This window comes from Vulpes vulpes, chromosome 5 (genome assembly GCF_048418805.1).
Source record: "Vulpes vulpes isolate BD-2025 chromosome 5, VulVul3, whole genome shotgun sequence".
NCBI classification, from domain to species: Eukaryota; Metazoa; Chordata; class Mammalia; order Carnivora; family Canidae; genus Vulpes; species Vulpes vulpes.
Genome location: NC_132784.1, coordinates 74,617,955 through 74,631,532, shown reverse-complemented (window position 1 = coordinate 74,631,532; position 13,578 = coordinate 74,617,955). Strand labels below are relative to the sequence as shown.

At 40.7% G+C, this 13,578-nt stretch overlaps 1 protein-coding gene and 1 pseudogene across 1 annotated transcript in view; both read left to right on the top strand.

The window, feature by feature from the left end:
* NUP160 (nucleoporin 160) overlaps window positions 1–7,151 on the top strand; it is a 47,970-nt gene extending 40,819 nt beyond the window's left edge. The window contains exons 31-36 of the mRNA XM_072758961.1: window positions 114–237; window positions 869–970; window positions 1,797–1,938; window positions 3,732–3,857; window positions 5,474–5,578; window positions 6,183–7,151. Coding sequence (XP_072615062.1) covers window positions 114–237; window positions 869–970; window positions 1,797–1,938; window positions 3,732–3,857; window positions 5,474–5,578; window positions 6,183–6,272 — 689 coding nt within the window. The 3' untranslated portion in view covers window positions 6,273–7,151. The remainder of the gene's footprint in view (window positions 1–113; window positions 238–868; window positions 971–1,796; window positions 1,939–3,731; window positions 3,858–5,473; window positions 5,579–6,182) is intronic.
* Window positions 7,152–7,933: 782 nt separating this feature from the next.
* LOC140599144 (U6 spliceosomal RNA) lies at window positions 7,934–8,031 on the top strand (annotated as a pseudogene).
* The last annotated feature ends 5,547 nt before the right edge of the window (window positions 8,032–13,578 follow it).

Here is a 13,578-nt window from a genome sequence, read left to right as displayed (position 1 = left end):
AGATGGGCCAGGCACCTCTCACTGTTACTCTTACAGACTCGTCACCAGAGGCAGCTTTGGGTCATTGACAGGCACTGTTGTTGCCACTAAATAGCTCTTTTCCATTTCCACAGGAAGTTCATCAGCAGAGGAGATGGTCTCTCTCTTGGTTCAGGCTGGCCTTTTTGACACTGCCATATCACTCTGTCAGACTTTTAAGCTTCCCCTAACACCAATCTTCGAGGGACTTGCTTTCAAGTATGTATGAAATTGTCTTTCTCTAGTCTTCATTTTCTGCTGCAGAAATACTGTACTGCTGCTTAGTGTGAATGAGTAAATATAGCCAGTTGTGTTTTAAAGACGTATTTTTGTTTAGTCTACTACAGTGACTTTAAAATTTATTCTAGTTAATAATGACTTTTTTTAAATCTTGATATATAGCCTTTCTTGAGAAATAAAAAAATCTGAGATCTCTAGGCCCACATTCCCACAGGACAGTAGTTAACATGGCCTAAATAGGGGTATCCATTTTAGAAAAGGCATGTTCTCTTCAGTCCCTTAGGGACAGCCATCCGCCCCCATAAGCATTATTGAAAAGTGAAGTATTCTGAGTGAAGAAGCCTTGTATCTAAATATTAGGTAATTTGTGAATTGGAAATATTTTTTTAAACTTTGAGAATTTTTCCTTTGGAACTAAATTCTCTCTTAACACCTACCAATGGCTGTGTGGGTCATCCAGTTGTATGGCTGTGAGGAAAGGAAAGAGCCAATACCCTAATGGTGAATCCAGCGGCAGACGAGCACTAAAGTTATCTCATCTCTGGTTTTAGTAACAAAATAATGTTTTCAGCAAATTAGTTTACCATATGTGGAACGCTTTTCATTGCAGATGCATCAAGTTGCAGTTAGGAGGTGAGGTGGCACAAGCAGAAGCCTGGTCCTGGCTAGCCGCCAATCAGCTCTCATCTGTCATCACCACTAAGGAGTCTAGGTACAGCCCTAATGCTCATCCACCCCGAAACGGCTTATACCCTCCATACACTTACCTCATGCACCTATTTAGTGTCTACTGAATGCACTTCACCTTCTTTAGAATCCTTCCCTGGGTACCTGGATGGCTCAGAAGTGGAGTGTCTGCCTCCAGCTCAGGTCATGATTCCAGGGTCCTGGGATCAAGTCCTACATTGGGCTCCCCATAGGGAGTCTGCTTCTCCCTCTGCCTGTGTCTCTTTCAAAAAAAAAAAGAATCCTTCCCTAACCCTGATGTCTCAGTAAACTTCCCTTCCTTGAATCGCATTTATAGTTTCTATTGTACAGCTCAGCGCTTCAGAATTGGAACATTTTACAATTTGGGAGTACTCTGACAATAATTTACAATCCCTTAATAAGCACCCCAATATCACTCCTAAGACAGGTATATCATCCTCTGGTTCTAAATCAGAACTTCGTGATTCTTTTTTTTCTTCTCCATGATTCTAATACTTGATCAGGTTTGGAAATAGTGATCCGAGGCAATTTCCTTGTTTTAGAAATCTGGAACAAAGAAGTTAGTTGAATTGTGTAATCATGTTAAGATATGGTTAGTGAGAGAGAAATAGAATCCATGTCATTTGGTTTCTAGTACTACCCCTATGTCACATTGACCCTAATAATATTAGTTGCCATTTAGTTATATTATCAATTCAGTTGTGAGCTTCTAAAGATTTTTTTTTCCTTATAAAATGGCACTGGAAATACCTGTTAAGAATCTGGAACTCAAAAAAAAAAAAAAAAAAAAAAGAATCTGGAACTCACTGCTCCGTTCTGTTTTTCTCAAGTGCTACAGATGAAGCATGGAGACTATTATCAACTTATCTGGAAAGGTACAAAGTCCAGAATAATTTATATCACCACTGTGTAATCAACAAGCTCTTGTCTCATGGAGTACCTCTGCCTAATTGGCTTATAAACAGTTACAAGGTAAGTGGTATCTTGTATAGAGTAAGCTGATCTTTACCATCATGAATAAACTTCATGAGATGATTAAGAAGAAAAGGTGGTAATTTATGGAAATATACTGGTGTGTGCTTTGCGCAGCTTCTCAATCTTAGCTTAAAAACGCTAAGAACTGGGCAGTCCAGGTGGCTCAGCAGTTTAGCGCCGCCTTCAGCCCAGGGTGTGATCCTGGAGACCCGGGTTCAAGTCCCATGTCAGGCTCCCTGCATGGAGCCTGCTTCTCCCTCTGCCTGTGTCTCTACCTCTCTATGTGTCTCATGAATAAATAAATTAAATCTTAAAAAAAAAAAAAAAGAAAGTTCTGCAGGTTAGTGATTAAGCTAATACCTGCTGTGTGTTCACTGAACAACGAGTATATATTTAGAACAATGACTATGTGCATGACACGGTATTTACTGTTTGTTACTCAAAAAATTCACAGAAGTGGGTAAAGTACTTTTCAAAACCAAACAGGGTTTAAGTTTTTGTCAAACTTGGGTGTTTGGACTGTCTGCATCTGAATTATTTGGGAAGTGGACTTCTTCAAAATAAAGATTACTGAGCCCCATTCCACACTTAACACAATCAAATTAATCTGGAGCTAGCATCTGGGATCTATTTTTTTTTTTTTTTTTTTTTTTAAGATTTTATTTATTTGCTCATGAGAGACACAGAGAGAGAGAGAGGCAGAGACACAGGCAGAGGGAGAAGCAGGCTCCACGCAAGGAGCCTGATGTGAGACTTAACCCCAGGGCTGCAGGATCACGCCCTGGGCCGAAGGCAGGAACTCAACCGCTGAACCACCTAGGTGTCCCTGGGATCTATATTTTAACAAGCTTCTGATTTGATAGGAAGCATGCTTAAGTTTGAAAACTATATCTGAAATACATTGGATGGAATAGGGAAGAGAGAATGTAAAGTTTAAAATCAGGAAAGTTGATCTGGGGAAAAAAAAGAAAAGGAAAGTTGATCTGTTATTTCTTTTTGGGGTTTCATTTTTTTGTTTGTTTAAGTAATAAAGTAGAAAAGGTAGTTAACGATGGTAAAAGTTAAGAAAGTGAGCAATTCAGAATATAGAAAACATAATTACCTAATTAATCTTCCAAACTGAGGTTGTATTCACTTTTGTTTCACCCTGAGTTAAACCAACTTAACTCAAGTAATTAAAGTTGGTGATTCTGGGATCCCTGGGTGGCGCAGCGGTTTGGCGCCTGCCTTTGGCCCAGGGCGCGATCCTGGAGACCCGGGATCGAATCCCACATCAGGCTCCCGGTGCATGGAGCCTGCTTCTCCCTCCGCCTGTGTCTCTGCCTCTCTCTCTCTGTGACTATCATAAATAAATAAAAAAATTAAAAAAAAAAATTTATAAAGTTGGTGATTCTTTTAACTTCTTTTTTTTTTTTATTAACTTCTTTTGCTTTTGCCATTCATATATTTCTGAGAATTAGTGTGAATATATTGCTATTTAGTACTCAGCATTTCTGAAAAGGTGTGTTGGTTTTTACTACTGTGGAAACTGAAGTAGAAAACTATTAAATAAAATGTGTCTTAGACTGCAACACAGGGTGGGAAGGCCACTTAACAAATAGTCTCACAAGGTACCCAAAAGTGACTGGGCTCTTAGGAATCCAACCTTTATCCCAAGATAAGGAAACCCAGATGTTCATTTACTTACATTGAGAAGTATAATTGTCAGGTAATTAACATTCAGCATCCTTCGATCATTGCCCAGATGTAAGATGGAAATAGGGATGTTCTTAATCTCTAACTTTTTACAGAAGGTTGATGCTGCTGAGTTGCTCCGTTTGTACTTAAACTATGACCTTTTAGAAGAAGCTGTGGATTTAGTTTCAGAATATGTGGATGCTGTATTGGGGAAAGGACATCAATACTTTGGAATTGAGGTAGGCATGTATACATGTTTCTTTTTAATTCTGTATTATCACACTAATAAAGTCAGGATGTGAAAATAGATTAAACTATAGGACAGTGGATTTAAACTTTACTTTTGGTAGTAATACGACTAGTTTTCTCCATGAACAGAAACTGGCACTGTAGGAGACTCCAGTTTCCTGTTTATAAAATGGGAATACATTTCATTTTTCTCCATCAAAGGCAAGTAGCTTTAGTTAGTATTTGGAGGAGAGAAGTAATTAAGAACAAAATGCTGTTTTCTGTGTGCCAAAAACTGTGCAGTCTCTGCAAGTGTTTTCTTTTCTTTCTTTTTTTTTTTTTTTTTTTTTAAGATTTTATTTATTTAGCGCAGCCCAGGTGGCTCAGCGGTTTAGCACCTCCTTTGGCCCATGCCGTGATCCTGGAGTCCCGTGATCCTGGAGTCCCGTGATCGAGTCCCATGTCGGGCTCCCTGCATGGAGCCTGCTTCTCCCTCTGCCTGTGTCTCTGCCTCTCTCTGTGTCTCTCATGAATAAATAAGTAAAATCTTTTAAAAAAAAAAAGATTCTCTCTTTAAAAAAAAAAAAAAAGATTTTATTTATTTATTCATGAGAGACACACAGAGAGAGAGAGAGGCAGAGACACAGGCAGAGGAAGAAGCAGGCTCTTCACAGAGAGCCTGATGTGTGGGACGATCCCTGAACTCAGGATCATGCCCTGAGCCGAAGGCAGACGCTCAACCCCTGAGCCACCCAGGCAAGTGTTTTCTCATTAAATCCTTATAGCTGCCTCTGAGAGATTGTGATAACTCTTGTTTGTTTGTTTTTTACCTGTGAAGAAACAGGCTCAGAGGTTAAGTAAGTTGCCAAAGTTCACATGGATGGTAAAGAAAAGTGCATTTTTCCTTAATAGGCCTTAGGGCTCGGGCACCTGAGTGGCTCAGTAGTTGAGTGTCTGCCTTTAGCTCAGGTTGTGATCCCAGGGTCCTGGGATCAAGTCCCACATCGGGCTTCCTGCCAGGAGCCTGCTTCTCTCTCTCTGCCTATGTCTCTCTCTGCCTCTCTCTCTGTGTCTCTCATGAATAAATAAATAAAATCCTCTTATAAAAAAAAAGGCCTTAGGGCTCCTTTAAGAGAAGAGGAGACATGAATTTAAAAATACATATGAAATGGGATACCTGGGTGGCTCAATGGTTGGGCAGCTGCCTTTGGCTCAGGTCTTGATCCCAGGGTCCGAGATCAAGTCCCACATTGGGTTCCTGCAGGGAGCCTGCTTCTCCCTCTCCCTGTGTCTGCCTCTCTCTCTCTCTTTGTCTCTCATGAATGAATAAATAAATCTTAAAAATAAAAAAATAAAAATACCTATGAATAAGTAAATAAATACCTGAAAACACATTTGACTTAGCTGAGAAAAGGACAAGTTTCCCAGTTGAAGAGAAACAAGGGTGTTAGGAATGGTACAGTTATGTGTCTATATGTGTGTTTGTGCACACACACAAAATTTCTTATTGTGAAAAAAAAAAAGGATAAGTAAAGAGTTTTGTTATCTAAACCTGTGAAACTAACTACCCAGAAGAAATGGTCCACTTTTGAGATTTTCTTCAAATAGTAGGTATTTTCCCTTTCAGTTTCCACTGTCTGCAACAGCTCCAATGGTGTGGCTCCCATACTCTTCTATTGACCAGCTTCTCCAAGCCCTGGGAGAGAACAGTGCCAATAGTCACAACATTGCTGTAAGTCAGTCCTTTCATGAGGCATGCGTCTTTTATAAACCCTTGCACTGCCACATACTCTTAAAGCTTGCTCTCCAGTTCTCGAGGATTAAGAGGAGAGCAGAAGCCATTTGTTGCCCTTAATATGCTGGCCCGGTCCCTTTCTAAAATGATTAGCTAAGTCAGATTCAGTCTGGTTCTGAGAAGAGAACTAGTAATGCTTTTATTAAAATAATGGTGTGGGGTGGGGGCATTTGTGAGGGCACGGGATGTGATGCGCAGTGGGTATTACATGCAACCGATGAATCATTGACTTCTACCTCCAAAGCTAATGATGTACCATATGTTGGCTAATTGAATTTAAATTTTAAAAAATACTGGTGTGATTTGCATGTTGAGAAGATTCGTTAGGATGACTGGATTGGGATACTGCATGTAACAAAGAAGTCTGATTTGACCAATAGTCACAGAGCAGACTCCCATACTGAATACTGAATAAATGAAGCAGAGTGGCAAGCCTCTTTACTATGGGTAGTCTGGTTGGTGAAGTCAAAGTGCTTAAAAATTTCAGTCTTTTTTTAGTCCTTGACCTATTCTGTAATGATTCCCTTTTTTCCTCTTCCAGCTATCTCAGAAAATACTTGATAAATTGGAGGACTACCAGCAAAAAGTTGATAAGGCAACACGGGATTTATTATATCGTCGGAATTTGTGATCCGGATGGTTGCCCAGCCTTTGTAACCGCTTGGTGCCTCTTAGGGCTTAAGACTTTACCCTACAGGAACCGTGTATTCCAGGACAATTTTTATATCTGTAAATGATGTATACGACATCAAGCCTGCATTCTGTGCAAAAGAGGAGGGCAGATGAGTCAGAACCTGTGCTTGCTGACGGTGCTAACACACAATTTCTGGTTTTCAACCTTGGTCTCAAACAGCTGCTTTTGTATATGATTCACAAGCTTTTTTAGAGTTTCTATTTTTTTAAACTACCGAAGACATTCTTTATCTGCAAATTAAAACCCACCCTCACTTTCCAAAATAGCCGATGGTGGTTGGTTGGTTGTAGCTAACCACCAGAAGCAGTCACTGCAAATCCTGCCATTCTTCCCTATCACTTTTTGTATTTCAATGGAATTATTTTGGTCCAGAACTGACATGTATTTTCTGTATTGCAAACAGAGGCTAATGATTTTGCATACTCTTTTCATTATTTATTGTGGAGTTTTTGTATGATCTTCAATAAAGTATTAAATAATTTGCCTAGATTAAACCTAAAATGATGACCAGCTGTCAAAGAAGATACGTTATTTTGAATCTGGTTCTGAGGCTAAAGTTGAGTAAACTCTTAGCTAAGAAAAAAATTGGAAATTTTATCTATAAGAATAACCAGTTTTGAAAGTAAATTCTGTTAACTTATATGATTTATGATAATCAAGCCGGACTTGATCATACTACTTGTGTAATAATGTATTGGACCAAAATATAAACTTTCCTGGTCAGATTCTGAAGTATTCATGCCCACAAATTTTGGGAAAGGTGAAAAAAAAATCTTGGATTTTATTCTGTATATTAAAATTTATCTTTTAAGGAAACAGTCTGTATATTACTTGCTTGTATGCCCTTTGACCTCTCTTGAGTTTTCCATAAGCCTTTAATTTTTATACTGTCAATGCCGTATTTACATTATATATTTTAAATAACAATGTGAGCTTCACTGTGGTACCATTTACTGGTAGATATTGAGATGTATGGTTCTTTATTCGTTTTAGCTCTGCTATGATTAATATGAAATGTTTGATATAATTAGGGACTGGGAAAGCCCTCGCCCTGCCAGAGCTCTATAAACCTGTAGCTTCCAACTCTAGCAGGAAATACACATGTATAACCAAAGAACACATATAAAACCAAGAGAAAGATTTCACAGAATATGTATCCTCATTCACTATGTATTCTGATATTTTCATGCGTGACTAATGGATCATAACCCATAGTCTGAAAAATATCAAATCCTCTTCTAGCCATTTTGGAGAATAACAAGTAACTTGCGACTGGCCCTGTTCCAGAAACTTACCCACTTGTGTTGCTCATCAGAGCAGTGGTTTCCATGGGGCAGTTCACAAGACCCTGACCAGTTTTTCCTGTTGTCACTATTTTGGTTCAAGACCTAACCCATGCTAGAGCCAATCCAGCTCTTCTGTTCATTTTCTTCCAGACCAGAAGGTGGAAATTCTTTCACTAAACTTCTCTCTCTGCTTCAGGTCTGCATTTTTGTTTTCCTGGACCATGTGATAATTTAATAATAGCATTGTTATCCCTTGTTTTTTCCACCCCAAAATTTTCTGATAATCAAGTGTTATTAAAAGAGCTCCCTCCTTTGGTCACTTCAACTGCAAATAAACTAAAAAGGGAACAATACAGAGAATATTAGCGTGGCCCCTGCTGAATGATAACACTCAAATTGTGCTCACTTTAGCAGCACATATACTAAGATAACACACAAATTCATGAAGTGCTCCATTAAAAAGAAGGAAAAGACCTCCTTCCTTTTTTAGTACTTAGCTACCATTAGGGGCACCTGGGTGGCTCAGTCAGTTAAGCAGCTGACTTGATTTCAATCAACTCAGATCTTGTTTTGAGTTCAAGCCCCATGTTGGGCTCCACGTGGAGTGTGGAGCCAACTTAAAAATAAATAAAAATAAAGGTGTGACTCTTCTTTTAAAGAGATTTATCTATCTATTCGTGAGAGACACAGAGAGAGAGGCAGAGGGAGAAGCGGGCTCCTCGCAGGGAGCCTGATGTGAGACTTGATCCTGGGACCCAAGATCACGCTCTGAGCCAAAAGCAGACGCTCAACCACTGAGCCACCCAGGCGCCACAAAGTGTGACTCTTACAGGAAAAACGTAATAGTTTTTAGTGTAACTGATAAGGTACCTACCTTCCCAGCCATTGACGATAAAATGGCATAATTTCTGTGAATAGGATATATGACACACATTAGTTTCAGATTGACCATTCTTACCAAGTTTATCACTGATTTTTGTGATAAAACTAATTTGTTTTATAAGCCATCTCGTGCATGGGCAGCAGTACATTCTCACTGCTGCCTGTTGTCCTCACTATAATGCTCAAGGATCAGCTCTTGCCAGCTCACTACTGCCATTCCAATTCCCTCCCAAAGCCCAGGCTGTGTTCCTCCTAAATATCTCCTGAGCACTTAGGGATAAAGAAAAACAAGCTCGAGATGCCTGAGTGGCTCAGTGGTTGAGTTCTGCCTTCGGCTCAGGGCATGATCCCGAGTCCGGGGATCGAGTCCCACATTGGGCTCTCTGTGAGGAACCTATTTTTCCATCTGTCTATGTTTCTGCCTCTCTCTCTGTGCATCTCTCATGAATAAATAAAATCTTTAAAAAAAAGCTTAAATAATTCAGACACAAGATCTGGAAGCTTATAGAAACCATAGACTGTACCCATCTTCATAGATTCTACTATTTGGCCACGTTTTAGTTGCCAGCCTGATCCGGTATGGCTGATACCAACATTGCTCTCACAGAGGGGAATGTAAATATAAATGGGATTCCTATTAGTCAACAAATGAAAATTCTATCACGTGCTAGGTAATAGAATTTACCCAACTTACCTCAACCTGATACATTGTTTTCTATTAGAACATAGTATAACAGTTCTAAAGTGTCTTAATCTTCACAGTTCTTGGGGATCCCTGGGTGACTCAGCTGTTTGGCACCAGCCTTTGGCCCAGGGCGTGATCCTGGAGTCCTGGAATCAAGTCCCACGTTGGGCTCCTTACATGGAGCCTGCTTCTCCCCCTGCCTGTGTCCCTGCCTCTTTCTCTCTCTGTCTCTCATGAATAAATGAATAAAATCTTTTAAAAAAATAAATGAAGGGAAAAAAAATTAAAAAAAAAAAAAAAATGAAGGGATGCCTGAGTGGCTCAGTGGTTGAGCATCTGCCTTTGGCTCAGGGTGTGATCCTGGAGTCCTGGGATGGAGTCCCACATCAGGCTCCCTGCATGGAGCCTGCTTCTCCTCCCTCTTCCTATATCTCTGTCTCTCTCTGTGTGTCTCTCATGAATAAATAAATATTTTAAAAAAATAAATTAAATGAAAATAATCTTCACAGTTCTTTCCAATTTTGTCTGTACCCAGAAACTGATAGTCCTGTTACTGCCTTTTCACAAATTGAGACCTTGGTATAATAAGTAATTCATTAACCCCAAGCCACAAGAATGTATCTTTCCATAACTGCATGGAACTCTACCATAAAAGACCAATTTATTATTCAAATGACCCATCCCAGGGGATCCCTGAGTGGCTCAGCGGTTTGGTACCTGCCTTTGGTCCAGGGCATGATCCTGGGGTCCCAGGATGGGGTCCCAGGATCCAGTCCCGCGTGGGGCTCCCGGCATGGAGCCAGCTTCTCCCTCCTCCTGTCTCTGCCTCTCTCTCTCTCTCTCTCTCTCTCTCTCTATCATAAGTAAGTAAATCTTAAAAAAAAAATCAAAAAAACAAATGACCCATCCCAGTCTGTACAGACTAAGAGTAGGTATTCCAGGGAATGAGGTTTCATGGTTTAAATGAATTCCTATAAAACACAAGATCAAAAATAATATAGTATAATGAATAATATAGGGGGATCCCTGGGTGGCGCAGCGGTTTGGCGCCTGCCTTTTGCCCAGGGCGTGATCCTGGAGACCCGGGATCGAATCCCACGTCGGGCTCCCTGCATGGAGCCTGCTTCTTCCTCTGCCTGTGTCTCTGCCTCTCTCTCTCTCTCTCTCTCTCTGTGTGTGTGTGTGTGTGTGACTATCATAAATAAAAATTTTTAAAAAATGAATAATATATCGGGGCCTCTGACTGACTCAGTCAGTAGGGCATGAAATTCTTGATCTTGGTTGGGGCCATGAGTTTGAGCCTATGTTGGATGTAGAGGTTATATATATTAATACTATTAACATCAATTATTAATAGATAAAAGTTTAATATATTATAGTCATACACACACACACACACACACACACATATACGTCTATGGTCTTTGTCCTTGATTCCTGTCAGAGAGCTTCAAAAACCCTTGGAATTTCATGAGTGATAGAAGTCTCTGTTGGGGGGGAAAAAGTTTGTGAGGCTAATCAGGTGAGTAGTGGGGAACCCTTAGATAGCTTCAGAATTAAAAAAAAAAAAAAAAAAAAAAAAAAAAGGAAAGCTTCAGAATAGGGCCAATCACCAAGAGGACCAGCCCTGTGATGGTGATTACAGGGTTGGAACTTTGGGCCAGCCCAACCTAGGAGGACGGAGACTGGAGATGGAGTTCAAGTACAGTCACACTGGGCAATGATTTAATTAATCATTCCTATATAATGAAGTCCCAGTAAAAACTACACCAAGGCTGAACAGAGCTTCCTGGTTGGAGAATACTTTGTTGTGCTGGGAGACATGCTCTAATTCCACAGAGAGGCAGGCAGCATGGGAGAGCTCTGTGCTCCTTCCCAGACTTCACCCTACGTTTATCCTTTATAATAAAAGTGTAACCGTAAGTATAGTGCTTTCCTGAGGTCTGTGAATAGTTATAGAGAATTATCAAATTCCCAATAACGGGAACCCTAAATTTTATAGCCAGTTCTGGGGAACCTCACTTAGAGGTGGCTTCTGAAGTAAGGGCAGTCCTGTGGGGAAACTGAGCCCTTAAACCCATAAAATCTGATGCTAACTCCCAGAGGGAGGAGTCATCAGAATTTATCAAAATGCACCTACTTAAGGGGTGAGACTGAATAAGTGATACAATTTAGATAAAACACACAAAGCTTCAATCTACCCTCCTAAAGCTGGGAATTCTGGAGACAGTTCACCTCTGTAGGTGGCCTCTTGAAGTTTCAAAACCTAGAGCTTTAGGGCAGCTCTGGTGGCTCAGCGGTTTAGCGCCACCTTGGGCCCAGGGCGTCAGTCCCACGTCAGGCTCCCTGTGTGGAGCCTGCTTCTCCCTTTCCATGTGTCTCTGCCTCTCTCTCTCTCTGTCTCTCATGAATAAATAAAATACAAAGTAATAAAATAAATAAAATAAAATAAAAAATGGATTTAGGAATGGGGCCCTGGGTGACTCAGTCAGTTGAGGAGTCAATTCTTGATTTCAGCTTGGGTCATGATTTGAGAGTCAGGGGATCGAGCCCCCTGTCCTGCTCCCTGCTCAGTGCAGAGTTCACTAGAGATTCTTTCTCCCTCTGCTCCTCCTCCCTGTACTCACCCAAGCACTTGCTTTCTCTCCAAATAAAATCTTTAAAAAAAAAAAAAAAAAAAAGGATTCAGGACGGTCAGCTTTTTTTTTTTTTTTTTTTTTTTTAAGATTTTATTTATTCATGAGAGACACACAGAGAGAAGCAAAAACAGAGACAGGGAGAACTAGGCTCCCAGTGAGGAGCCTAACGTGGGACTCGATCCCAGGAACCTGCAACCACAACCTGAGTCAAAGGCAGACGCTCAACCACCGAGCCACCCAGGAAGGTCAGCTTTTGAAGTAAATATCAAACACCAAGCAAAGACATTGCCTCATTGCACACCAAATATAATTAAATATATTTGAAAATACGTGTTTATTTGGATGATTGCTCTTCCCATTTTTCATTTGTCAAATGTCAGCCCCTGATCATGTGGTTTTACTGAAACAATATTATCACAGCAACTAAAAATCTCGGTAAATCCAGAGGTACTAAGTCCCTGGAAAACAAGGATCAGGCCTCATTTTTCTTTAAAAGGAGTGACTGATTGCTTTGAGTCTAGATATATGCAAACTTTCCTGTAAAAAGAGCCATATAATAGTTCAGGCTTGGGATCCCTGGGTGGCGCAGAGGTTTGGCGCCTGCCTTTGGCCCAGGGCGCGATCCTGGAGACCCGGGATCGAATCCCACGTCAGGCTCCCGGTGCATGGAGCCTGCTTCTTCCTCCGCCTGTGTCTCTGCCTCTCTCACTCTCTCTGTGACTATCATAAATAAATAAAAATTAAAAAAAATTATTAAAAAAAAAAGTTCAGGCTTAATCTACATATGGTCTCTCTCATATAGTCTTTGAAATTTGTTTGTAGGGAACGCCTGGGTGGCTCAACAGTTGAGCCTTCAGCTCAGAGCGTGATCCTGGGGTTCTGGGATCCAGTCCCACATCGGACTCCCCGCAGGGAGCCTGCTTCTCCCTCTGCCTATGTCTCTGCCTCTCTCTGTGTCTCTCATGAATAAATAAATAAATCTTAAAAAAAAATACATTTGTTTGTTAGAACCCCTTAAAAGGCCTGATTTAACTACAATTTGCCTATACCTGGTACAGATCCTACCTTCTCTGAAGCCAATTATAGCATAATATGTCTCCTTCAAAAGCCAGTAGTTCTCAACCCTGGCTAAATATTAGCATAACCTAAAGAGCTCTTATTTATTTTTTATTTTTTAAAGATTTTATTTATTTATTCATGAGAGACACACACAGAGAGGCAGAGACACAGGCAGAGGAAGAAGCAGGCTCCCTGCGGGGAGCCTGATGTGGGACTCAAGCCGGGACTCCAGGATCCAGCCGAAGGCAGACTCTCAACCACTGAGCCACCCAGGCATCCCCCACAAAGAGCTTTTAAAAAAATAATTGATAGGGGAGCCTGGCTGGCTTAGTCAGAGGAGCACACAACTCTTGATCTCAGGGTCCTGAGTTCCAGGCCTACACTGGGTGTAGAGATTGTTAAACAAAAAAGAAAAAAAATAGGGGCATTTGGCTTGTTCAATCAGAAGAGCATGCAACTCTTGATCTGAGGGTGGTGAGTTTGGGCCCCAAACTGGAGGGAGAGATTACTTAAATAAATAACAACAAAAACTAAAAAAAATAATAAACTTTTTTAAAAAGTTTTTTTTAACATTTTATTTATTCATGACAGACACACACAGAGAGGCAGAGACACAGGCAAAGGGAGAAGCAGGCTCCATGCAGGGAGGCCAATGCAGGACTGGATCCCAGGTGGATAGGATTACACCCCGG